This window comes from Thamnophis sirtalis, unplaced genomic scaffold (assembly GCF_051295495.1).
Source record: "Thamnophis sirtalis isolate CommonGarterSnake01/CBP01778 unplaced genomic scaffold, rThaSir2_p1.2 scaffold_8, whole genome shotgun sequence".
NCBI classification, from domain to species: Eukaryota; Metazoa; Chordata; class Lepidosauria; order Squamata; family Natricidae; genus Thamnophis; species Thamnophis sirtalis.
Window position 1 is genome coordinate 63,596,060 of NW_028261388.1, and position 27,601 is coordinate 63,623,660.

At 43.7% G+C, this 27,601-nt stretch overlaps 1 protein-coding gene across 1 annotated transcript in view; it reads left to right on the forward strand.

The window, feature by feature from the left end:
* The window catches only part of CFAP47 (cilia and flagella associated protein 47), a 583,307-nt gene that overhangs the window by 533,249 nt on the left and 22,457 nt on the right, over positions 1-27,601 (forward strand). Inside the window, exons 61-62 of the mRNA XM_087721802.1 lie at positions 23,041-23,212; positions 24,719-24,880. Of these exons, the coding sequence (XP_087577928.1) occupies positions 23,041-23,212; positions 24,719-24,880 (334 nt within the window). The remainder of the gene's footprint in view (positions 1-23,040; positions 23,213-24,718; positions 24,881-27,601) is intronic.

Sequence of the window (27,601 nt, forward strand, 5' to 3'; positions counted from 1 at the left end):
TCTACTCTACTCTACTCTACTCTACTCTACTCTACTCATTTCTATTTCAATTCTAACAAGGAGTTTAGCTTCTCTCTCTTGAAAATGTAAACTAGCATAAGGCATTATAATTCAAGCTAGCCTTAACTTTCAAACAGTTCATTTAGTGACCAAAGTTACAATGGCAATGAAAAAAGTGACTGATGACCATTTTTCACACCTAGCGACCATTTTCACACTTAGCGACCATTGCAGTATCCTCATGGTCATGTGATCAAAAATTTGATGTTTGGCAACAGATTCGTATTTATGATGGTTTCAGTGTCCTGGGGTCATGTAATCGCCTTTTGTGACCTTTTGACAAAATATAAAATTTTTAATCAAGCCCCCCTCCCCCCCGTCAATGGTGTCCCTCTTTACCAATCTGAAAATCTGGTCACCTTACCATAGTATAAACGTCTTGATTTCTATTTGCTATCATTTTTTAAGCTGAAATTTTGCTTCATGGTGATCTTCTGTTGGATTTTTAAATGGTACAAGCTATAAATATTTTTACCATTCCCTCTGTGAATGTCTGTAAAACAGATGTAAAATATATCAATATTTTGATACATTGTACTGTATTTCCTAACGCATAAAATCTCTTACAGCAGATTCAGATTATTCAAAAGTTTCTACAAGTCTGACAGTCCTTTGATTTACTTCAAATGTATCTATGAGCTAGGGATGAAACATATTGTGATGGTGAAACATGCCTTTTTGGATTGGTTTTGTTTGTTTTTAGTAACTGGCAATATATTAGGCATCTTATAAAATACTTTGTCTTAAGGTACTGTAACTCATGTTTCTATACTGTTGACTACAAAACCTCCCTACCTAGGGGAATGCTCTGTATCCAGTGTGGTTTATTCTGTAACTGATTCCCCATCAGTAAAAAAAAACATTATTTCTCCCTTATGCTTCCCTATATTATTTCAATTCAGAATTACAAGCTAATTTTAATAAATTGGCAGCACTGAGCCAATTTTACATTGCTTGTAACAGATATTTTTGTTCCCATTAAGATAGATTTAAAAGGAAATAATATCTCTAGAACCCTTATTCAATCAAGAATTCTTGCAGCAAACCATTCTGTTGTCTGCAATTAAACCATCTCCCAAAACTTTCATCCTCTGCAGTGCTACCTCAGACTACTCATACGCATTACCAACTAGTTTTCAAATTATCCATCAAATGCCCATGTTAGCTTCTTGGCCCGCAGAAAACTTTCAGCCATCCTGCGCAACTGGCAAACTTGGTTTTTCCTTCAAAGCAAATTTATATTTGCAGTGTTCTCAATATAATTCTTGTGTGATGGTGATGCTATCTATTACTATTTCTCATTATTTTCCCAGGTAGAGACTTCCAATACATGTATCACTTTCTCCCATTATAAGGGATCCATGTTGTATCCTTTATTGATGAAATATTTATTTGTACTATTCCACAAACATGCCTGGCATCTTCAGAATAGTACCCAATTGTGGTGGAGTTTTTTCAGCTGTTACCTTGAATGTTCTCATTTCTTAATTTTTAAACTTTTTCAAACAAAAAGTTTTCTTCATTACTTTTAGTATTCCATCCTGGATTATGCCAACTAGACCACTGAAGACTACAAATCTCATTTGGTGGTGCTTATTTTTTTATCCAGATATGTATAAATATAAATACAGACTTACAAATTTCACTCAGTCATTCCTACTGATACATATCCAACTTAAAATCTGGCTAGTTTCTACATTTGTAGAATTCAAATAGTAGGGTTGGTTCTCAAGACTTACAAATCCATGACCCACCTTGATGGTTTTTTTGCAACCCTCCTGATAATGTTTCACTAGAATGCATCGCTCCTTTCATTTCACAAAAATCCTTTTTATATAAACATCTTTACATCTTCACACTTTCTAGTCTGATACTTTTCTGCATGGTGCTGGAACTGAAATCTTCTTGAGGTTTTCGGCCTGCTTTAAGAAAGACTCACATTGTAAGGCCCGGCTTTTCCTTCTTATTCAAGAAAGTAAAGACTCTCGAAAGGAACTTTTTATTGAACAGGAGTGAAAACAAGGCGAAATCAAAGCAGGCTCTGAGCTCCCTCAGGCCATAAAAGTAGAATAAAAGGAATTAGAAACCACTCCCAGCAATCCAGTGTGTATTCAGCCAATCCACAGGTGTGAAGATGTTTGTCAGGTGCGACTTCATTTAATAATCAGGAAAGAAACCACTCAACTCCATTTGATTGGATTCTTCGCAAAAGCAAAGAATATCATGTATAATCCAATCCCCTCCTCTTGGCATCCCAGTCCATAGTCCAATTATAATTCACCCAACTGTCAGGTGGGAGATATCTTCAAAAAACATCACCAGGATGGAATGCTGGACAGTTAACCTTGGCGGGAAACTCCCTTCCTCCGCATGCACAATGAGATGGTCAGACCAGCGTCTAGAATCTTCCTCCAGCACATAATGATTCCCTTCCCAAATACCATGTGCCCCCCCCCCCCGTTTCAATGGCAGCAGCAAAGCAGAGGCTGACATCTGGCCCTCCTCCAGAAAAGGGCGGTCAGACCTGCAGAAACAAAAAGAACACAAACAAACAGACAGACAACAAGACAGGAAAGAGAGAAAGGGGAAGGGAGAAAACAGTGTGTGTTCTCTGCTGGCGGGTGTGAGTCCCTGCTGGTGAAGTTGGACCTCAAGGGTCAAGTGGGTGTGCTGCTAACGTACCTGCCTCCCAACTGCGTTGCAGCAGCCCTCCCCTCGCTCCTCGAGTCAATAGCCGAGCTGGCAGTTGAGTTCCCCAGACTTATGGTTCTGGGGGATTTCAATCTGCCTTCGCTCGGTGAACACTCTGATGGAGCGCAGGAGTTCATGGCTTCCATGACAACCATGGGCTTGACCCAAGTAATCCGGGGACCAACCCACTCAGCGGGTCACACGCTTGACCTCGTATTCCTCTCGGAGCAGTGGAATTGTGATCTTGGTCTGAGGGGTAGCGAGATCTTGCCCCTGTCATGGTCAGACCACTACCTATTGAGGCTTGACTTTCGGAGACCAAACCCCCACTGTAGGGAGGAGGAACCGACCAGGTGGTTCCACGCCAGGCGACTTATGGACCCTTTGGGGTTCCAGACGGAGCTTGGGGTTATTCCTGATACTCTCGCCCGCAGTCCGGTGGAGACTCTGGTTGCTGCCTGGAACCTGGCAGTGACGGAGTCCCTTAACCGGATTGCGCCTCTACGGCCGCTCCAAGGCAGTGGATCCCGGAGGGCTCCTTGGTTCACTGAGGAACTCCGGGAGATGAAGCGCCGGAAGAGTCGCCTAGAGCACAATTGGAGGTCCAGTAAATCTGAATCGAGCAGAGCACTTTTAACAACCTGCATCAGAGAATACATTCGAGCAATCAGGACGTCTAAGAGATCACATATTGCCTCTCTGATTGCGTCCGCTGAGTCACGGCCAGGCGCCCTGTTTAGGATAACCCGTTCCCTCCTAAATAGGAGGGACACGGGCGATCCGCTGCAGGGCAGGGCTGAGGATTACGTCCAATTCCTCGCGGACAAGGTTGCTCGGCTCCGGGCGGACCTGGACTCCAATCCTGCAGAACCAGCCGAGGCACTAAGGGATAATCTGGTAAGCCATCGCTGGATTGATTTTCAAGCTGTTACCCCTGAGGACGTGGACAAGGCGATGAGAGCTGTTGGTGCCTCCACATGTGTGCTGGACCCGTGCCCCTCCTGGCTGGTTGTAAACAGCAGAGAGGTGACACGAGGCTGGATCCAGGCAGTTGTTACCGCTTCCCTTTGGGAGGGGGTCTTTCCCCCCGCTTTAAAGGCGGCGGTGGTGAGACCCCTCCTGAAGAAACCATCCTTGGATCCAGCCATTTTAAACAACTATCATCCAGTCTCCAACCTCCCCTTTGTGGGGAAGGTTGTTGAGAAGGTGGTGGCCTTTCAGCTCCAGCGATCCTTGGAGGAAGCCAGTTATCTCGATCCATTCCAGTCTGGCTTCAGACCTGGCTACAGCATAGAAACCGCTTTGGTCACATTGACCGATGATCTCTGGAGAGCCAGGGATGGAGGCCATGCCTCCATCCTGGTGCTCCTTGACCTCTCGGTGGCTTTCGATACCATCGACCATGGTATCCTTCTGCGACGACTGCGGGAGGTGGGGGTGGGAGGCACTGTTTTACAGTGGTTCTCCTCCTACCTCTCGGACAGGTCGCAGTCGGTGTTAGTTGGAGGGCAGAGATCGACCCCTAGGCCCCTAACACATGGGGTGCCGCAGGGTTCGGTCCTGTCCCCCCTTCTTTTCAACATCTACATGAAACCGCTGGGTGAGATCATTCGACGGCACGGGATAAAATACCATCGATATGCGGACGATACACAGTTGTATCTGTCCGCCCCGTGCCAACTCAATGAAGCAATGGACGTGATGAGCCAGGGTCTTGAGGCTGTTAGAGACTGGATGGGGGTTAACAAGCTTGTGCTCAATCCAGAAAAGACCGAGTGGCTGTTGTGCTTCCCTCCCACGAATTGGCCAAGTGTTCCATCTCTCAGGCTGGGGGGTCAAATTGTACGCCCCTCAGATAGGGCTCGCAACTTGGGAGTCCTCCTGGACCCTCAGCTAACTTTTGAACACCATTTGTCAGCTGTAACCAGGGGGGCATTTGCCCAGGTTCGCCTGGTGCACCAGTTGCGTCCCTACCTGAACCTGGAGGCCCTCACAACAGTCACTCGTGCCCTTGTGACCTCTAGGCTGGAGTACTGCAACGTGCTCTACATGGGGCTGCCCTTGAAGAGTATTCGGCGACTTCAGCTGGTCCAGAATGCAGCCGCGCGAGCGATCGTGAGAGATCGCCTACTGCCAATCACCTCCACTAGACCGATAAGATCGCATAGATTAGGCCTCCTCCGAATTCCATCAGCCAGCCAGTGTAGACTGGCAACTACTCGGAGGAGAGCCTTCTCGGTGGCTGCTCCGACCCTCTGGAACGAACTCCCCGTGGAGATCCGGACCCTCACCACCCTCCAGACCTTCCGCGCCGCACTTAAAATCTGGCTATCCCGGCTGGCCTGGGGTTAAAGATTCTAACCCCTACTCGAATTGTATGACTGTTGAGTTCTTAAATGATGTAATGCTTTATGTTGTAAATTGTTTGTCCTTCCCCCACCCCTTTTGAACTGTGAGCCGCCCTGAGTCCCCCCAGGGAAAAGGGCGGCATACAAATAAAGTGAACTGAACTGAACTGAACACACACAAAAATTAGCAGACTGTCCAAGAATCAGGGCTTGTCAGGATAGGCAGAGTAGAACTTGCAGAGCAGACGAGGAGCTCGAACATGGGACTCATCAACCCATTCAGTGTGAGATGGGGGAAAATGCTTCCAAGCCACCAGGTACTGGACACGGTTCCGCCGCTTACGAGAGTCCAAAATCTCACGGATCTCGAAATGCTGCTCTCCCTCTATCAAAGGTGGAGCAGGTGGAGGAGGAAGAGGTGCTCTCAAGGAAGAAGTGAGGTGAGGCTTCAGGAGATTAACATGAAAAACAGGGTAAACTCGGTTGAGATGCTTAGGTAACTGGAGACGGACGGAGACAGGGTTGATGATCTTGACAATTGGAAATGGGCCAACATACTTGCGGCCCAACTTTTTCGACTTCTGTGTCGTTTGAAGAAATCTAGTGGATAAATAAACTTGATCACCAACTTTGTATTCATGGGGTTTAGTCCGTTTCCTATCAGCTTGTTTCTTATGAGCGTGGTGCGCAGCATCTAGAGTCTGGAGAGCCAAAGGCCAAATGTTCCGAAGGTGATCACTCCACTCGGATAGCGAAGACACTTGCGGCTGCTCGCGAGGAATCTCAGGAATGGGCACAAAATCTTGGCTGTACACCACACGAAAAGGGGTAAAACCAGTACTGCTGTGCATGGAATTGTTGTAAGCTACCTCAGTGTGAGGCAACAATTCCACCCAATCATCTTGTTGGTAGTTGATGAAACAACGTAAATATTGCTCCAGCACAGAATTAGTCCTCTCACAAGCCCCATTAGTTTGAGGGTGGTGGGAGAAGCTTAACCCCTGGGCGGAGCCAATCCGCTTCAGAAACTCTTTCCAGAACAGGGAGGTGAACTGAACACCCCTATCTGAAATGATGTGATTGGGCACCCCATGTAAGCGATATGTATGCGAGATGAACATCTTAGCGAGAGATTTAGCTGAAGGGATCTTGGAGCAAGGGATGAAATGAACTTGCTTGGAGAATAAGTCAGTAACAACCCAGATTACTGTGTTTCCTTGACTCTCCAGAAGTTCAACAATGAAATCCATGGAGATCTCCTTCCACGGGGCTACTGGGCGAGCCACCGCCTGGAGCAACCCCTGGGGCTTACCCAGAGGGCGTTTAGCAGCGGCACAAATGGGACAACTAGCAACATAAGCCTCAATGTCCTTTTTCAGTGAGGGCCACCAAAATTGCCTCTTGACGAGGTGTAGGGTCTTCACGAATCCAAAGTGCCCAGCCATCCGGGAGTCATGAGCCCGTTGAAGTACAATAGTTCTAATGGACACAGGGATGTATAATTTTGCCCCAAGCCAAGCCAATCCATCTTTCATAGTGCATTCATCCATGTGTTGCTGGAATCAGTCATCCTCAGTAAGGTACTTTTTTAGAATAGAAAGAACGTCCTCAGTGACTTCTAATTTAGAAGTTGTTTGACTTCTTGTAACAACAGGAGCAGCCAGGCTCTTTGTGGGAATGACAGGCTGGACAACACTGAGCTTTGAACAGCTGTACTGAGGGAGTCTGGACAAAGCATCAGCCATAAAGTTTTTCCCTCCTGGAATGTATTTCAAGGTAAAATTGAATCTATTGAAATGCTGAGCCCAGCGCATCTGCTTAGGAGAAAGTTTTCTGGGGGTTCTCAAAGCCTCCAAGTTTTTATGGTCAGTCCACACCTCGAAAGGAATAGGAATAGGAATAGGAATAAGTTTATTTATAGGCTGCCCTTTTCCCTGAGGGGACTCAGGGCGGCTAACAACTTATAGGGAGGGGATACAAACAGTAACATATAACATAACACATAATTAAAAAGTAAACAACATTCATTCAACATTCGGGTGGGGGCGGATCAAATCTTTACCCCCAGGCCTGGCGGGATAGCCAGTTCTTGAGGGCTGCGCGGAAGGTCTGAAGGGTGGTGAGGGTACGAATCTCCACGGGGAGATCGTTCCACAGGGTCGGAGCTGCCACTGAAAAGGCTCTCCTCCGCGTAGTAGCCAGCCGGCACTGGCTGGCAGATGGTACTCAGAGGAGGCCTAATCTATGAGATCTAATCGGTCTCGAGGAGGTAATCGGCAGGAGGCGGTCTCCCAAGTACCCAGATCCACTACCATGAAGGGCTTTATAGGTGGTAAGAAGCACCTTGAAGCGCACACGGAGATCAACAGGTAGCCAGCGCAGCTCACGGAGGATAGGTGTTATGTGGGTGAACCGAGGTGCACCCACGATCACTCGCGCGGCTGCATTCTGGACTAGCTGAAGTCGCCGGATGCTCTTCAAGGGTGCTTGGCGCCCTCCAGAAAATGGCGCCATGTTGATAAAGCCCAGCGAACAGCAAAAGCCTCTTTCTCCCAAATGGCCCAATGTCTCTCCGTGTCGGTCAATTTGCGAGAGGTGTAAGCACAGGGTTATAATTTACCTTGATTATTAGCTTGAAGTAGTACAGCTCCTACTGCCACATCACTGGCATCAGCCTGGACCACAAAATGTGCATCCATGTCCGGGTGTTTGAGGACTGGTTCCTCTGCAAAGAGGCATTTCAACTTCTCGAAAGCAGCTTGACAGTCCATAGTCCAGTCCAACGGTTTGCTAGGTTTAGGCTTGGCCCCTCCCTTTGACTTAAGGAGGTTAGTTATAGGGAGAGCTATCTTAGCAAAGGAGGGAATAAATTGACGATAGAAGTTAGCAAAACCCAAAAATCTCTGTAATTGCCTACATGTACATGGGGGCCTCCCACTCGGTGACAGCTCTGACCTTAGTGGGGTCCATTTCAATTCTCTTGTGGGAGATTTGATAGCCCAGGTAATCAACCTTCTCCTGATGAAATTTGCACTTGGACAATTTGGCGTACAGTTCCGCTGCCCGGAGTTTTTTCAGAACTGTGCGAAAAAGCTTCACGTGTTCTTCACGTGTTTCCGTGTAAATAAGGATATCATCTAAATAGATCATTATGCCTTTGTAAAGATGGTCATGTAAAACCTCATTAATCAACTGCATGAAGACTGCTGGCGCCCCCTGGAGGCCAAATGGCATTACTCGAAATTGGAAACAACCAAGGGGGCAGTTGAAAGCATTTCCATTTGTCCCCCTCTTTAATTCTGACCCTATAGTACACTTCTCTTAGGTCCTATTTAGTTAAAATTCGACCCTTCCCTAGTTGGGCCAGCATGTCATTCATCAGTGGTAAGGGGTACAGGTTCTGAGCAGAGATGCAGTTTAAGTTTTTGAAGTTCACACATAATCTGAAGGAGCCATCTTTCTTTTCCCTGAACAATACTGGAGCTGCTTCCTTGGGCCTTGCTGGTTCAATGAAGCCCCTTTCCAAGTTTTTATCAATGAATTTCCTCATTTCCTCCATCTCTCTAGGGGTCATTGAATACATTTGGGGCTTTGGAAGCTTTACTCCAGGTAAAATATCAATGGTGCAATCTGTGGGACTGTGAGGGGGTAATTTATCAGAAGATTTTTCACTGAAAACATCCTTGAGGTCCCAATATTCCCTTGGTATTCTTTCCTCCCCCTCAATCTTCTCCTGCCCCCTGGCTGCCAGTGAGGGGGTAGTAGTATCAGAGGCTGGAGCTTCAACTCTTCCCTCCGGGGGTGTGGATGTCCGAATCTGCAACCACCCCTCCCTCCAGTTTATGCGTGGGTTCCATCTACGGAGCCAGGGGAGTCCCAAAATAAGGGGCCAGTCCATGCCAGGCACCACAATAAAAGTTATTATTTCTTGGTGGGTACCCATCCATATCTCGATGGGTTCAGTGGAAAAATTAGCAGGACCGCCCCCCGCAATAGAGCCATCTATTTGGCAAAAAGCAATAGGGATTTTTAAAGTCTTTAGTTTCAAACCTAACTTCTCAACCATTTCAGGGCTTATCATGCAATGGCAACACCCAGAATCTAATAGAGCCATAAGTTTTTCTTTTGCGCCAGAAGAGGGCACTCTAAGCTCGATCGGGATAAGCATAGGGCCAGAGCAGGAACTTACCCAGCGATGAGAATCCTCATCATCAGTGTCGTCAGACGAGCTGGGGCTTGCTGCGTCGAGAAACATTTTCTGCAGCGAAGGCAGCCTCCTTCCTCTTGCCTGGGGCCTTCTCAGGTTTCCTCTCTCTCCGGGGGGGGGGGGGGCGGGCTGGGTCAGCTTGACTCGGCAATTCACAGCATGATGCCCCTCCTTTCCACAGCAGAAACAAGCGGAGGGCTTGGGTTTGCCTGCAAAACCTCCCCTGCCCTCACTTCTTGGGCGGGGGGCTGTAGGAGTTGGTGGTGGGGGGATTTCTCAACTTCTCCCTCTTTCTTGCAATGAAGCCTGATTAAGTCTAACTCAATGTCTGCAGCGTTCTCATACCAAGGTTCCAAACGACGGGGAAGGTGTCTGTTTATGCATTGCTGGTAAATATCTTTATCCAAGTCATCAGCGAATCGATCCAGCAAGGCCTCTTCTGACCACCCCCTCATATAGGCCAACAACTCCTGTAATTCCTGCACATATTCAGGCACAGTTTTCTTCCCCTGTCTAAGGGCCGTAAATTTCAGCCTAGCGTGACACTCGGTCAAAGGGTCGTCAAACCTTCTCCTCATGGCTGCCATAAAGTCATCAAAGTTCCTCAGGAGAGGGGAGTTACTATTATGTAATCCGACCATCCAGTCGGCTGCTTTCTTCTCCAAGGCCATTAACACCATTCTCACTTTAGATTCATCCGTGACTAAATCAGGCCCATATATTTCCATATAATTCCAGACCTGAATAATAAACAACCCGAGACTTGATGGGTTCTCCATCATATTTTACACTTAAGGGTGGGACCTTAGCCATCCAGCATCGCCTGCGCCCCCCTGCTCTCAGAATGTCTCTAGTCGCAGGGTCGCAGGGGGGGTTTGGTGCTGGGTTTTCTTGTGCACACCCCGTTCGGCCCCTCCATTCTCCCTTAAGCTATGCAGCGAGTACCTTTTCTCCAGTTCTTCAGCTGGTTCCCTTTCCACATCTCTCTCTCGAATTCGGCATTCACTCCATGCATCTTCGAGGAGCCTCATGGCGTGGGAGATTTTGTAGTCTTCCTCTCCAGAGCCACTCCAGTCAGCAGCTGGCTTTTTCTTTTGCCTCCTTCTCGTGACTCCAGTTTGTAATTCCTCAGGTTCCTCTTTCTGTCCCACACCCCAAGTCCATCTGGGACGAACGGCAGGTTCTTCCACTCTCAGGTCGGCTAGCATTTCTGTTAGAGATGGTGCTGCCATTGCACCCATGTCTTCCTCCTGGTCGCTTTCATGCAAAGAAATGTTCTTTTCTTTCGATGAGGGCACCCCCCACCCTCGGTAGTTGTTCGCTATGGGTTGGGTACGAGGTGAGATTCAGCTTATTGTCAGGTGCGACTTCATTTAATAATCAGGAAAGAAACCACTCAACTCCATTTGATTGAAATTAAGTGAACTTTTACTAATTACAAATGAATAGTAGCAAAGCTAAGCTGAATCTGGTTAATTAGGCGCAAAAGCAAAGAATATCATGCATAATTCAATCCCCTCCCCTTGGCACCCCAGTCCATAGTCCAATTATAATTCACCCAACTGTCAGGTGGGAGATATCTTCAAAAAACATCACCAGGATGGAATGCTGGACATTTAACCTTGGCGGGAAACTCCCTTCCTCCGCATGCGCAATGAGATGGTCAGACCAGCGTCTAGAATCTTCCTCCAGCACATAATGATTCCCTTCCCAAATACCATGCCCCCCCTCCCTGTTTAAATGGCAGCCGAAGCAGCAGCAAAGCAGAGGCTGACAATGTTATTGTACATGTCCTTCTGAGAAAGTGAAAAGGGAACTTTCTCAAGGTCATCCTCTGCTAGCTTTAGAGTGATACAACCCACACAGCCCTCCCTCCCCTTACATTCCCCAAAAGGTGAGAAAATGCCAGCCTGCATAGGTGCCAGGTTAAAGTTATAAAACAATAGGCTAGAGACTACAGGATACATAGGAGAGAAAGCAATAAATTATAAAAGTATACAAAGTATAATAAAGTACAAATATCACCCCCCCCTTTCCCTGAAGAATGGCAGATGCACAGATCTGACACACATTCAACATCTTTCATATACATCCATTCATTCTAATATATGGCATAAAACTGCTGTCAGACTTGTCATCTGTGATGTCCGAGGCTGCCACATAGATACGCTGGGTTCCTACCATTGTTTAGCTAATCTTCATTGTCCCTGCTGGAGCCCTTGGACTGCTTGAGCCTCACTGGAGCCTTGCCTGTCTCTCTGTTTGGCTTGGCATTGGAGCTCAGCCAAACAGCTGAGGCTATGGCTGCTATTATGAGCAAGCCAGGAAACATGACTCAAGGCTTACAGAGGCGGTGATTATCAGTGACGTTCCTTGGGGGCATGTTAAACTGCCAAAATGAAGCTTATCTTTAATGGATGGAGGAACAGGCCAGCAGGGAGGGGGTTGCTTGGGAAGTCTTTGACTATATGCATGACAATAGGACACTGGTGATGGGCTCAGGGGGAGAGAAAGTGGAAATGGGGGAGGGATTGGCTACTGGATGGTGGGTGGGGCTCACGGGGTTGGCTTATAAGGTGGAGGGGAGCACAGAGCAGCAGCTCCAACAATTATTCCACTTTTGCAAGAATTTGGTGGTCAGTTAGTACCCATGTGATAAAGAAACATTTAAACCGGGATTGGTATTTTGTTTTTTATTGTTTCATCAAAACCTTGAGAGTTGCATTATTTTTCTACCATGACATTATATAATATGTGGTTTGATGCTAATGCTAATCCACTGACATTAATATACTAATATGTTGTACATTATTTAAAATGCTTTTTCATGATTAATATATTCAATAATGTATTTGGCAAATATAGTTTATAAAATAGAGATTTCAACAAAAATAAATAGTAAATGACAGGAGATAGTGAGTGTATATGGGAGAAACAAAACTAACCATTTTTAAAAGAAATGGAATATACAACACAATTATAAGTTATAGTTCAGACCTACATATTTGAACACCATGATCTTCAATAACCATTGTCTTTGTAAAATACAGTGATTTGATTGTTGAAGGAATATCAATTTTGTCTGTGTGGTAGATTTCAAATGATGTCATTCTTTCTCTCTCCTATGAAATTTATTTTTATGTTAGAATCTGCATGATTACATTTTATGCGGTGGAATAATTATTAAGTCTTTAGTGGTATCCTACTCTGAATGCACTACTTTAGTACACAATTAGTAACTGATCAATTTGACAAAGGCTGGAAATAGTATTCATAACTTGATAGAGTGTGCATGTGTGCATAGAGGAGATCCTGATTTTATATATGACATAAATAAATACATTCTAATATTTTAACCAAGAGCTCTCATACAAAACTTAATCTTTGTTTATGAACTTCCATCTTTGGCATTACTCCTTACTGCAGTCCTGGTCCAACTTTCAGCTACTGAAATAAATGTTGTATATTTGGTATTTGGTATTTATTAGACATTTATAGACCGCCCTTTTCCCTGAGGGGACTCAGGGCGGCTTACAATCAAAAAGGAAAGGGAGTGTAGGACAATACAAAAAGAAATGTGCACAAAAGTAAATTAAACAGTAAAACTCAACATTCACTCAGCATTCGGGAGGGGCAAAAGTAAACTTATCCCCAGGCCTGACGGGCTAATATGTATATATAATATACATATTATATATACAATATATTAAGTGATTAGTGAGCAATCTCTGGTTCATACTGGTTGGCACCTACTTCTAATCTATGCACAGTGAAAGTTCATTCAGGAGATGGAAAGAAATTGTTTCCTGCCTCATCTTGCCCTGTTTTCTTTATTCCGTAAGATAAAGATAAGAAAGGAGAATATTTGTAACTCAGGGGCCTTTGATGCTCTCTGATCTTGGCTGATTTCTTGCAGAGATTTTATTACCCAAACTAGGTACAGTAACACCATAAATGCTAGTAAGAATTGGGGTTTGCTCTCAGATTATATTCTAGTGGCTTGCCTTTCAGTGTTGGAGTGGTGGTCTTAAGGTTCTTTGGTTGGGCTGTTTACTGTCAATTGTCTCTTTTGCATGATTACCTCTTTTGCATGTATATGTATATATTGAGGACTTCTTCACTTCTTCTAATCCCTATGCTGAAGCACCAACCAGCCTATGGAGAGTCTGTAGCTGAATTTGGCACTTATAGAGAGTACTATAGACAGGATGTCAAATCCCTGTGTTGACATTCCACGCATACCGTCGGCGGTCTTGGATCTCAGATTACAGTAGCTGATTTGAGATGGGTGTATTTATTGGGCAATGTGATTAATGACACAGAGTGAGGGGAGGAAAGAAACGGAAAAGTTCAGAAGCAGATAGACAAAGCAAAAGAAATGTCTGTGAATAAATCTTGCCTAATGAAGCTGTTAATAAAACACTAGTTTCTGTATTGAAACATTAGCTCTTATTATGTGTTCGTTATGGCATTGTTGGAAAACTTTACAGACAGACATTTCTTGCTTTTAAATATCGGGGGTGCCGAGAGGGAACTCAGAAGACCATGGCAAAAGGCCAGCTGTCCGAACAGAGCCTGATTGCCGCTGGCATGTAACCTCATCTCTGACGTCAAAGCCTGACAGCTCCCACCGCTTCTGGACATCTATTGCAGTCACGAGGAGCACATGGAGAAGAGTGCTAAGTCCAGCGGAGGCAGGAAGGTTCTCGGCGTTCTGGGAAGCCTGAGGAGCGCCGAGAACCTTCCTGCCTCCCCTGGACTTTGCACTTTTCTCATGCTCCTTGCAACTGCAATAGACATCCAGAAGTGGCAGGGGCTGTCAGGCTGGAAGCCAAGCCCCATTAGCCCCCAAAGCCACTTCTTGATGTCTATTGCAGTTGTGAGGAGCACATGGAGAAGAGTGCGAAGTCCAGCCGAGGCAGGAAGGTTCTCAGGGCTCCCCAGGGTTCCTAGAGCACCGAGACAATTCCTGCCTCCATTGGACTTTACGCTCTTTTCAGCAGTTCCTGTTGAGCAAGGGAGCGAGGGAGGATCAGGCTGCCTGATCCTCCATCACTTGCTCACTTTTCACCTGCCCAGACTGCCTCACCGCCACTCTGGCTACCTCCAACCGTCCGTGCCTGGCAGCTGCGGCGATATCATCAAGATGAAGAGCGAAAGGGAAGAGCCCGGCCAGGAGAGGGTCTTGCCACCACTTTGCCAGAGCTGAAAGGTTTTCCTTGGGGCGGCAGGTGCGAAAACCTCAGGGGGAATGGGGGTGGGTGGGAGTCGAGGGTGCCTGTGGATAGGTGCGCCTTTTCATTCTGGCTCGCTTTGGCACAGCCTCCTGGAAGTGATCGCGGGCTGCGTGGATGTGTGAATGACGAGGGTCAAGCTGAAAGAGTCGATTTCCTTTCCTTAGGACACCCCCTTGGCGTTGCTTGATGGAAGCCCCTTGAGGGCTGAGAAGAAAAGATGAACGGCAACTAAGAAACCTTTTCTTTTGTTTATATCCGTCCCCACCTTCCCCGTTTCTCAGTTCTGTTGGCTGCGCCTTCTCGCTGCCATCATTAACTCTGCTCCTTCTTGCTTACCTGTGTGTGTGGCTTCTTTCATCAGGCTCCACAATTAGTGTATTCACTCTTAAGCAACGTGGAAATGACCTTGGCTTTGGCTCTTTCAAAGTAGATGTATACTTTCTCTAGAGAGCAAACAACACCATTTCATTTTTAATAGATGCTAGGCAGTGTGCTCACTGTAAAGACATGACAACAAAGGTTATCTTAACCTGGAGGTTTTTGTAAGAGTAGATAGAGGGGATAGCAGAGTAGGTATCAGAACTTCACAGAAGTATTCAGCGAGACTGAGTGCAACTTTCTGCCCCCCACCATGAGACAGATTGTACCATGGAAATCATCCCTGGGGCAAAACTACCCAAACCCAAACTGTATGCCACAAAGCCCCAGGAAATTCAAAAAATGCACAAATACATAGACAAAAACCTAGCAAGGGGGTTCATCGAGCCAGCAAAGCCATGGGTCGCGGCGCCAGTCCTCTTCAAAGAGAAAAAAGATGGAACTATGAGGCTGTGTGTGGACTTTAGAGGAATCAATGTGGTGTGTGTACACAACCTATACCCCTCCCCCCCCCATGAAGGACCTGCTACCTCACCTGGCCAAAGAAAAAGTCTTCACCAAACTAGACCTCAGAGAAGCATACTACTGAATACAGATCAGGGAAGGAGATGAGTGGATAACAGCGTTCAACTGCCCCCGAGGGAGCTTTCAATTCAAAGTCATGCCATTCGGATTACAGGGAGCTCCAGCGGTATTCATGCAGTTAATAAAGAAGGTGCTGCACAAGCACCTTACAAGGGGGTCCTCATCTACCTGGTGATATCCTCATCTACACTGAGACCATGAACAACCACGTACCCCTGGTCCGCCAAGTACTGGAAAAACTTCTGGCAGCTAACCAGTACGTCAAGCTATCAAAATGTGAATTCCACCATGCATGTCTAGACTACCTGGGCTACCGAGTGTCAAATGAGGGAATAGATATGGACCCAGCAAAGTACAAGCTGTCCTAGGCTGGCAATCTCCTTCCATCCGCAGACAAGTACAAAGCTTCCTAGGGTTCACAAACTTCTATAGGCAATTCATCCCCTCCTTTGCGAAGATTGTTAAACCCATGACAGACCTCTTAAAGACAGGGATCCCAGGAACAAAATCTCATCCGGGACAACCTCTACAGTGGGACCTAACCTTCCAAGAGGCATTTGTGATGCTAAAAGAAATGTTTGCAAAGCAATCAGTGCTGAAGCATCCTGACCTCGAGCAAACCTTTGTGATCCAAGCAGATGCCAGCGACATGACAGTGGGGGCAGTGCTACTCCAAAGAAACAACCAAGGAAACTTACAACCCTGCACCTACACCTCCTACAAGCTCACAGACTCAAAGAGATGATGGGCCGCATGGGAAAAGGAGGCTTTCACAGTGACATGGGCACTGCTAACCTGGAGACACCTGTTGGAAGGGGGCCAGAAACCATTCGAAGTCTGGACTGAGCACAACAATCTGGAGGCTCTCAGGACCCTGCGGAAACTATTACCCAAACAATACTCAACCAGTTTGATTCCAGGGGAGAGGAACTTTCTAGCTGATGCCCTCCTTCGCATGCCCCAGTTGTCAGCCTCTGCTTTGCTGCTGCTTCAGCTGCCATTGAAACGGGGAGGGGGGGCATGGTATTTGGGAGGGGACTAACTGTTGTGCTGGAGGAAGATTCTGGAGTTTGAACTGTCCACCTTACTGCGCATGCGGAGGAGGGTTCCCGCCAAGGCCAACGGCACCAGCATTCCATCCTGGTGATGCCTTTCGAAGTTATCTCACACCTGACACTTGGGAGAATTATGATTGGACTGTACATGGGATGCCAAGGGGAGGGAAATGAATTATACAATATATTATTCGCTTTCGCGCCTAAATAATCAGACTTCGCTTTGCTACGCTTCTGTTCATTTATAATTAGTAAAAGTACACTTGATTTCTATCAATGGAGTCTTGTGGTTTTCTTTCCTGATTATCCAATGAAGAAGTGCTGACAATTAAGCGAAGTCTCACACACCCCACCAGGAGCTACAAACCTACCGAGGGGGGTGTACTCACAAGAAGAAAAAGAATGTCTTTGCATGTGAGCGATGAAGAGGAGACTGAAGGGGCAACTGCAGAACCATCTTTAACTGAAAGGCTGGCTGGCCTAAGAGTGGAAGAGCCTACAGTTCGCCCCCGATGGACTTTGGGTGTTGGGCAAAAAGAGGAATCTGAAGAGTTGGATGCAGGAGTCATCAGAAGGAGACCAAAAAAGAAACCAGCTGAATGGGAGGAGGCTGGGGTCGGAGATTACAGATTGTCCCAGGCAAAACGGCTCCTTGAGGAAGCTATGTCCGAGCGCAAGACCCGTGGAGAGCGATGGAAAGGGAGCAAGCGGAAGAATTTGAACAAAGGTACTCCATGCATAGATTAAGGGAGGGTGAAGAGGCCATGGGAGGTTGGGAGCAAGGAAACCCAGAACCAGCCTCCCCCCCCAGCCAGGGCTGCTGCCAGAGTAGGGGGGGCAGGTGACGCCAAATGGCAAAAGTCCCTCCCTTAACAGTGAAATATAACAGTGATCCCAAGAAGTTGGGGTTATTTGTCATTCAGATTTGGAATTATATGGAAATTTATGGCCCAGATTTAGAAACGGATGAGATGAAAGTGCGGATGGTCTTACTTTCATTGGAAGACAAAGCGGGTGACTGGATGGTCAGCTTACACCAATGCAATTCCCCTCTCCTGAGGAATTTTAACTTTATGGCTGCACTAAAGAGGAGGTTTGATGACCCGCTCATTGAGAAACGCGGGAAGGTGAAATTTATGGCCCTAAAGCAGGAAAATAGACCAGTGGCTGAATATGTTCAGGATTTTCAACAGCTGTCAGCTTATATGAGAGGTTGGTCAGAAGAGGCTTTGTTGGATCAGTTTGCCTTGGGATTGAATGAGGACATTTACCAACAGTGCGTTAACACCTTCCCCGACGAGTTGCTGCTTGGTACGAAAATGCAGCAGATGTTGAGTTAGATTTGGCCAGACTTCAACGCATGAAAGAGAGAGAAGCAGAGAGGTCGCCCCCCCCCCTCAGCCCAAAAAGCCCCGGTTTGCATCAGGAGTGAAGGGAAGGGAAGCTTCGCCGGCAAGACTAAGCCTTTCACCTACTTCCGTTGCGGGAAGGAAGGCCATCGTGCCATGAATTGCCGCGTTAAACTGGCTCAAACCGCTCCACCCCCTACCAGGAGGGAGGGGAGAGCAGGCAAGGCCCTGGGGAAGAAGAGAGAGGCTGTGTGCACTGCTGAGAATGTTCCCCAGCATTTCCAGCCGGAGGAGGAGGAAGGGGACGTTACCACCAGTTCCTCTGATGAATCTGATGACGACACCTCACATCGTTGGGTGAGTTCAAATAAAGGCCCCATGTTAATCCCTATTGAGTTAAGGGTGCCACCTGCTGGTGAGATGGAGAAACTTTCAGCTCTGCTGGACTCTGGCTGTTCCAGATGTATGATTAGTCCAGCGATGGTGGAAAAACTGGGATTGAAGTTGAGAACTTTGAAAACCCCTATTGTTTTTTGCCAAATTTATGGTTCCATTGCGGGTGGGGGCCCAGCCCATTTTTATACTGAGCCACTAGAAATGAAGATGGGAACCCATCAAGAATTGATCTCTTTTATTGTGGCACCTGGGATGGACCGGCCCCTTATTTTAGGACTCCCCTGGCTTCGTAAATGGAACCCTCGCATTAACTGGAGGGAGGGGTGGCTACGCATTCGCACTAGCGCAGCCCCAGACAGGGAGGTTGAGACTCCAGACCCTGCTGGCTCCAACCCCACTTTGGCAGCCAGGGGGCAGGAGAGAATCAAAGGGGAAGAGAAAATTCCGAAGGAATATTGGGACCTCAGAGGAGTTTTTAGTGAGAAATCTTCTAATAAGCTTTCCCCCCACAGACCCACTGATTGCACCATCGAGATTTTGCCTGGAGTGGCGCTTCCAAAACCCCAGATATATTCTATGTCGCCCAGGGAGATGGAGGAGATGAGGAAATTTATTGACAAGAACTTGGAAAGAGGATTCATTGAACCAGCTAGACCCAAGGTGGCTGCTCCTGTGCTGATCAGGGAGAAGAAAGATGGCTCTCTCAGATTATGTGTGAATTTCAAAAATTTGAATTCTGTCTCGGCCCAGAACCTCAATCCATTGCCACTGATGAAGGATATGTTGGCCCAGCTGGGGAAGGGGCACATTTTTACTAAACTGGACTTATGGGAAGCATACTATAGAGTCCATATTAAGGAGGGAGACAAGTGGAAGACAGCTTTCAACTGTCCCCTGGGTTGTTTCCAATTCCGTGTGATGCCTTTTGGCCTGCAGGGGGCACCTGCGGTCTTCATGCAATTAATTAATGAGGTTTTGCATGACCACCTTTACAAAGGCATTATTGTATATTTGGACGATATCCTTATTTACACGCAAACACGTGACGAATATGTCAAGTTGGTTCGTACAGTGCTGAAGAAGCTCCGAGCCGCAAAGCTTTATGCCAAATTGTCCAAATATGAATTTCATCAGGGAAAGGTAGACTACCTTGGCTATCGTATCTCCCACGCGGGTGTGGAGATGAACCCCGCTAAGGTCAAAGCAGTCACTGAGTGGGAGGCGCCTCGTACCCGCAGGCAGTTGCAGAAAATTTTAGGTTTTGCCAATTTCTATCGCCAATTCATCTCTTCTTTTGCTAAGATAGCTCTTCCCATCACTAACTTGTTAAAGTCCAAAGGTGGCCCGAAACCCAGACCTAGCAAGCTGCTGGATTGGACCATGGAGTGTCAAGCTGCTTTTGAGAAGTTAAAACGACTTTTTGCCGAGTAACACGTTCTGAAGCACCCGGACATGGACAAACCATTTGTGGTTCAAGCTGATGCCAGCGACGTGGTAGTCAGGGCCATATTGCTTCAGACAAACGATCAAGGTAAATTGCAACCTTGTGCATACACCTCTCGCAAACTCACTGACACTGAAAGGCGTTGGGCAATCTGGGAGAAGGAGGCATTTGCTGTTCGTTGGGCTTTAGCCACATGGTGCCATTTCCTAGAGGGCGCTAAGCACCCGTTCGAGGTGTGGACTGACCATAAAAGTTTGGAAGCTTTGAGAACTCCCAGGAGACTTTCCCCTAACACTTGATTTCTATCAATGGAGTCTTGTGGTTTTCTTTCCTGATTATCCAATGAAGAAGTGCTGACACCAGTACAAATGTGAATGAGAGCAGATGGTGGATGTCATCATTCCCCTTATTCAAATAGCTGCCCAAATAACCACCATGACAATACCATGACCAGCAAGACCAACTAGCAAGCGACCTAACCACAAGACACAAAACTGAACTGCTAGCAGACCCCTGGTTCTGAAATAACCAACACATTGTGACAAAAAGAGATGACCTTGCATGAAAGGGGATGAAACTCTACATCCCGGAATCCCTACGCACCCTAATTCTCTAGAGGAGCCACGGCGCCAAACCAGCAGGCCACTTTGGGTTCCTAAAGACATTACATTTAGCCTGGAGGCAGTTCTGGACTGAAATAAGGAAAGATGTGGACAGTTAGAAAAGTTCTACCATCTGCATCACAATGAAGAGGCATCCGGGAAAACTCCCCGGACTGCTGCAAATAGTAGCAGAGCCAATGAGGCTGTGAGAGGAGATTGCAATGGACTTTATAGTAGAGTTGCTAAAAAGTGGGAGAAACATAGTAATTTGTAGTCTAATAGACTTGTTCTCCAAACAGACACACTTCATTCCCTGCAGCAGACTACCCTTGGCTCACAAGCTGGCCAAACTGTTCCTGAAGGACATCTACCACCTGCATGGAGTACCTCGAAGAATTATCTCAGACAAAGGGGTCCAGTTCATGGTTAAGTTCCAGAGAGAACTGACTGGATGTCAATGCTAAAAGCAACCTGGGAGAAAGTCAAAAGAGCACTAGCTAAAGCAGCAAAAACCTATAAGAAACAAGCAGACAAGCACCGAGCTCTACAATGACCATTCTTAGTGGGAGAGAAGGTTTACCTTGCCACAAAATATTTGAGATTAAGACTCCCTAGCAAGAAACCAAAGTTTGTGGGATGATTCCCCATAGTAAAGATCATCAACCCAGTCTCAGTGCAACTGAAGCTTCCCTGACTGCTAGGGAGGATACATCCAGTATTCCATAGTAGCCTCTTAAAACCCATGGTCCACTCAGATCCACTCTGAGACCACTACCGTGGGAGACCCCAGGCATGTTGGTCATAGGGGACCAAACCCATTATGATGTGCAACTCATCCTTGATTCGAGGTGGCACAGGAGACAACTCCAGTACTTAATCAAGTGGAAGGGCTTGTCAGAGGCATCTTAGGTAAAGAGTACAAATATCCAGGCTGATCGCCTTATAGAAATATTCCATGAAAAAAAATCCAAACAAGCCTGGGGGGAGGATGTAGCCTTGAATCCTATACTTGTACTCAAATTATTTTTGCTTGCACAGATTGCTTTTGAAAAGTGAGGTGAGCCAGATATCAACTCTCTGTGTTGACATTCCATGCCAGGGACGTGCAGTCAGGGGAGGCAGGGGAGGCAGGGCCTCACCACTGTCATCATGAAAAGAAAAAAAATGTAAAAGGAAAAAGGCTGAGGTAGTTGCTGCCAGAGTCACAGTGGATGACTCTACTTAGTGCTTAACTGTTTAAAAAAGCCTCTTAAAAAGTGCCCTCTACAGGAGGAGGCAGGAGAACCACGTGCCTCATTTAGACTATCTTTATGATCACTCAAGCAGAGTTAAGCAAGGGTTAAAAGCCGAAAAATTCCTTATGTAGATGAGGCATGTGGTTCTCTCGCCTCCTCCTGTAGAGGGCACTTTTTTTAGAGGCTTTTTTAAACAGTTAAGCAGAGTCATCCATTGGATACTCTGGCAGCAGCTAACCCAACCTGACCTTAGCAGCTCTTGCCTTTTTCCTTTTACATTTTTACATTTTCATCATGGCAGACAAGAGCAGAGTTGAAATCCTCTGTGAAACAGCTGGAAAAGGTATGTGGGTCGGAGGGAGGGGGAGGAATTCAAATTTAATGTAATTTGTAAGTAATTGTATTATTGTAAGTAATTTGTGTGTGGGGGTGTATGTGTGTGTGTGTTTTACCCGCCTTTGCTGGCTCGTGGGCTGGCACTTTTTTATGTTGGACATAGCGGCAGAGCTTTTGGACATAGTGGCAGGGCTTTTGGGCATAGCAGCAGAGCTTTTGGACATAGCGGGACACCTCTATGTCAGACTCAGCGGCAGGGTGTCCGGATGCCCCAGCGCTGTGTCCGACATAGGGGCAGGACACCTCTATCTCTGACACAGCAGCAGGGCGGTCAGACGCCCTGCCGCTGTCTCTGACATAGAGGCGGCTTTTGCCCGCTTGTCTCACCAGCCATAAACCTCACCACATGTCACTGTTCCACGCATACCGTCGGTGAAGCTGGATCTCACATTACAGTAGCTGGGTTGAGTTGGGTGTATTTATTGGGCAACATGATTTATAACATAGAGTGAGGGGAGGAAAGGAACAGGGGCAAAGTTCAGAAGCAGATAGACAAAGCAAAAGAAATAATTGCGAATAAATCTTGCCTAATGAAGCTGTTAATAAATCATTAGTTTCTGTATTGAAAAATTGAAAAATTAGCTCTTATTATGTGTTCGTTATGGCATTGTTGGGAAGCTTTACACAGGCATTAAACTAAGCTATAATATCCTGCAAAAGATGTATTTGTAAAATTCATTTACCGCAATGTGAAGATATGCATACAAAATATTATCTCTGTCTGAAAATATGATATTTTTCCAATTCAGAAATAATTAATTACGTTTGAAAAATTCCTCTTTCTTCTTTTTGATAAATATAATACTTGTATAGATGAGTATTGGGTTTTTCAGTTTTGACATTTTTCTACAAAAATTATGTGAAGAAATCCATAAATGATTGTAACCAACCTTTACATTGGTTTGCAATGCAAAATTTGTTTGTGCTTAGCTATTCTTGGGGGAATTGACTTGTATTTCTTGTTTAATTACTTTGGTCATTAAAATCTCTAACATTTCAAACTGTTTAAAGAGCCAAATGCATTTATATTACCTGGATAATTATATTGATTTTACAGGATTCTCCACAACAGATGACGTTATGTATGAAATTCAATTTGAATCTGAAAGAATGAATTCTCAGCTGAAATCTGCAGTAGCAATAAACTTGATAAAGAAAGAGCGAGATCTGAAAACTGGAATTGTGACTTTGATCTTTAACATAATATTTACACCCTACAAACCAACAAGGTATAGTTATGATAGTATCCACAATTTACTTACTAGAATTGCAACACGAGTTTTCCTTTATTTCCTATCTTGGCTAAAACTAAAGAGTTGATTCTAATGTATTAACAATTTGGCGTCTGACACATGCAAAATACTACTGTCGTGTAAACTCTGATTTAATAAGCTCTGGAAAATTTCACATAATTCACATGTTTATGTTAAAAAACAAAAATTCTTGTTCATGCACTGAACTATCCCCTTTATTGGCAGCTGTAGGTATCCCAAGCAACATGTGTTGTAGTGTTTTGATACAAATTCTGCTCTTTACATGATGCAGGATCCAAATATAAACTTTCACAGCATGTATCATGAGGTCAGAACATATGTCATTTTGGTACTGTCATGTTTAGAAACAGACACCTGTGTCTCTAGTCATGGAATTCACCTAAATCAAAGCTTTGTGTCCTCAATAAAGTCCTGAATGTTGGACTTTATAAATTTAGGAATTTATTTAAATTTATCTGCTTTTTAAATGACAAATTTTAGCCATTTCAAGTCTTGGAATTTCCACTGAATAACATGGGTTTGCTGTGAACATTGATATCAAAGAATTTAAATATCCAAGAAATATATTGATCAATGATCAGAAGAAGTTACTATTTATATTTCAGGTTGCTCTTGAATTTGAATAGGTGAATTCAAACCCATCTTCAGCAAGTTTTGACAAAAAAGACCTCAGAAAGCTTTGTTTCTCATTCTCCCTTCCACTGTATCTCCAATTGTCATCAAGCTAAATTATATCTGAAAAACACTTTTGGCAGTTCAGTCTCTGATTGTGCAGAAGGGGAGTAGGAGGGAAAAGTTATCTTTTCTAACTATAGTTTCCTTAAGAGTGAAATCTCACCCTATGACTATTATTAAGTGTTGTACCTTATGATTCTTGATGAATGTATCTTGTCTTTTTATGTACACTGAGAGCATATGCACCAAATTCCTTGTGTGTCCAATTACACTTGGCCAATAAAGAATTCTATTCTATTCTATTCTATTCTATTCTATTCTATTCTATTCCATTCCATTCCATTCCATTCTATTCTATTCTATTCTATTCTATTCTATTCTGATGGAATGTGGAACATGACAGAATGTTATATTATTTTTGGAACTTAAAATACATCTCAGTTATTGGATATTATACTGTTGTCATATTATAGTTTTCTCTTCACCAGACTACTATCCAAATGTACTGTGGTTTATGGTGAATTAAATTGCACCAATTAGTTTGGGTTTTTTCATTGAATAAAGAAGCACATAAAATAATACAATATGTAGCTGTCAGCTGTTCCAAAGTAAGAAAAAATATATTATCCTACTTAAACATAATATCTATAATCCAATTTAGAAACAGCTGTGTAATGCATTATGTGTTAAAGAATATAAGCTTCTATTACACCTTCATCATAATGACTTGAATTGTGTTTCATGAAACTTTTAATGATATTTAATATTGTATGCTTATTTTTTTAGGAATCCAGCAACTTTGGTGGTACAGCATAGCGCAGGAGGCATTTGGAAATTTCCAATATTGTTTGTTGCCACAGATCCAGAAGTAGATGATGTTATTGATATTGAAGCAATTGGTTTAAATAAGGAATCTGTAGTCAGCTTTAAGCTTACAAGCCAGACAAGGTATGAGTATTCAAGACAAAATGTTTCATCTATTTGTTTATTAAGGTAATATGTAGACTCTAGTTACCATTTCATCATGATATAAGTAGTAGAAGCCCAAAATTAATCAATACAATGCTTCACTGAACATTTTCTTCAACTGTTCATATACAAATCAGCATATAGGTGAAAAAAATATGGTATCAGAATAAAATTCTAAAGCAGATTAACAATTGCTGTAACTGTGAAATTATTGAATCTCTCCAAAATCTAATCCATGGTAGTTTTTAATTTTTAACTTACTATTAGATTTGGGTTTTACTTTCCTTAAGAAGGTCAAGCCAGGACACAAGAGAGTGTTATCTTCAAAACAACCACCTGGAAAACCTGGTGATTGTTCAATGAGCAAATGTTCCTCTCCAATTATTATACAAGAATGGGAGGGGGATTGGGAAATTGCTATAATTCTTTCACTCCAGAGGGGAAGGAAAATGCCAAGATCCCAGTAGGGGTTTGAACCAACAGCAAATGCTTGCCCTACTGTTCCAGATAAAATAGGACAAAATTGTATTTCTGTTATAATTGTGTTATGAGCAGTAAGTGTTAATGTTCCAACTGACGAACCCAACCAAAGCAAGCATGGTCAAGATGATCCAATCTCTTAATGGAAAACTTTATTGAGTACTTCATTTCAGCACAGATGAGAGCAAAACCAGATTTAAACATTTTCCGCACAAACCCACATAGTCAAAGTTCAGAATCTCCTTCTCCCAATCAGACTAGGTCACATTGTTCAATGGAGTCTCCTGGTATTGTTGTGAGAAAGTCTTTTGTCTCTGGTAAACTCCTGCTGAAACGTCTTTCGCTTTCATGGCTGGTATCTATTTTAAAAAAACATAAAAAACAACATAAAAATTTCTCATCCATTACATACAGCATGTCGTTTGGTTACAAGTGTTTTTGCATCCATATTCTCAATTACATATACAATCACAGATTTTCCGTCTAATATAACTAGAAACCTCACTTTCATTGTACAACATATATTCAATTACAATTAATATTTCTTTCGTTTCAATAAACCTAATTCCCTTACATTCTTGATTGTCTGTTTAATAACAATATACCTTTATGTAATCATTATCTCATTCTGAATATTTTTACAGTATAAAAGAATTTACCAACTATTTATATTTACATATCACTATTTTCAATTATGTATAATCCCACCAACCATCCATCGAGCATGCTTATGTTCATTATTGTCCTTGTACATCATACATTCAAACAAAAATGTTATTCATTTTTCAACAAGGTATTCTAAATACTATATATATATATATATATATATATATATATATATATGTATGTATGTATGTATGTATGTATGTATGTATGTATGTATGTATGTATGTATATATGTATATGTATATGTATATGTATATGTATATGTATATGTATATGTATATGTATATGTATGTATATATATATATATATATATATATATATATATATATATATATATATATATATATATATATATATATATATATATATATATATATATATATATATATATATATATATATATATATATATATATATATATATATATATATATATACCAGATTTTCAGATTGGTAAAGAGGGACGCCTTTGACCGGGGGGGGGGGGGCTTGATTAAAAATTTTATACGGAGCAACAAAAATGTTCATATAACGCAAAAATAGTATTGTAATATTTTTTTATTTCAACATAACTACAATTTACAAATATAAATTGTAACTGTTGCCAAACATCAAAATTTTGATCACGTGACCATGAGGATGCTGCAACAGTCGCTAAGTGTGAAAATGGTCGCTAAGTGTGAAAAATGGTAATCAGTCACTTTTTTCAATGCCATTGTAACTTTTGCCACTAAGCCCATTATACCACCTTTCTTGTGACAGTTCTTAAGTGAATAACTGCAGCTGATAAGTTAGTAACATAAATGAATCTGGTTTCCCCATTTGACTTTGTCGAAAGGTGATTATATGACCCCAGAACACTAAAACCATCATAAATATGAATCTGTTGCCAAACTTTTGATCGCATGACCATGAGGATTCTGCAACGGTCACTAAGTGTGAAAATGGTCGCTAAGTGTGAAAAATGGTAATCAGTCACTTTTTTCAATGCCATTGTAATTTTGGTCACTAAGCCCATTATACCACCTTTCTTGCCACAGTTCCTAAGTGAATAACTGTAGCTGGTATTTTGGATAGAATCTTTTTTTAAATAGCCTAAGACAATTTTAAAAAAGAATCCACACAGAATAAATTGAAGTAAAACATTTCAAACTATTCTTTCTATGCACAATATATTTCAAAGTATTGTGCATAGAATTTTTAAAAATGGTTTCACTTCAATTTATTTTGGATAGAATCTTTTTTTAAATAGTCTAAGACAATTTTAAAAAAGAATCCACACAGAATAAAACTATTTTAAAAAGTCCTATGCACAATAAATAAAATATCATTTTAAAATACATTAAAAAAATAAAAGAAAAAAACCCAGCTTACTTACCAGCAGGCACAAGTGAGCACTCCAAGTCAATCCAGAATTGTGTAGATGTTAATACAAAGAACTGAGCAAATTAAAATGGTGAAATTAGTCACCATTTTTCCCACACGAGCCGACCTCCAACCTCCGTGTCCCTCCCCTGTGGAAAATCCAGGAAGGAACACTCGCTACCTCTCTAGC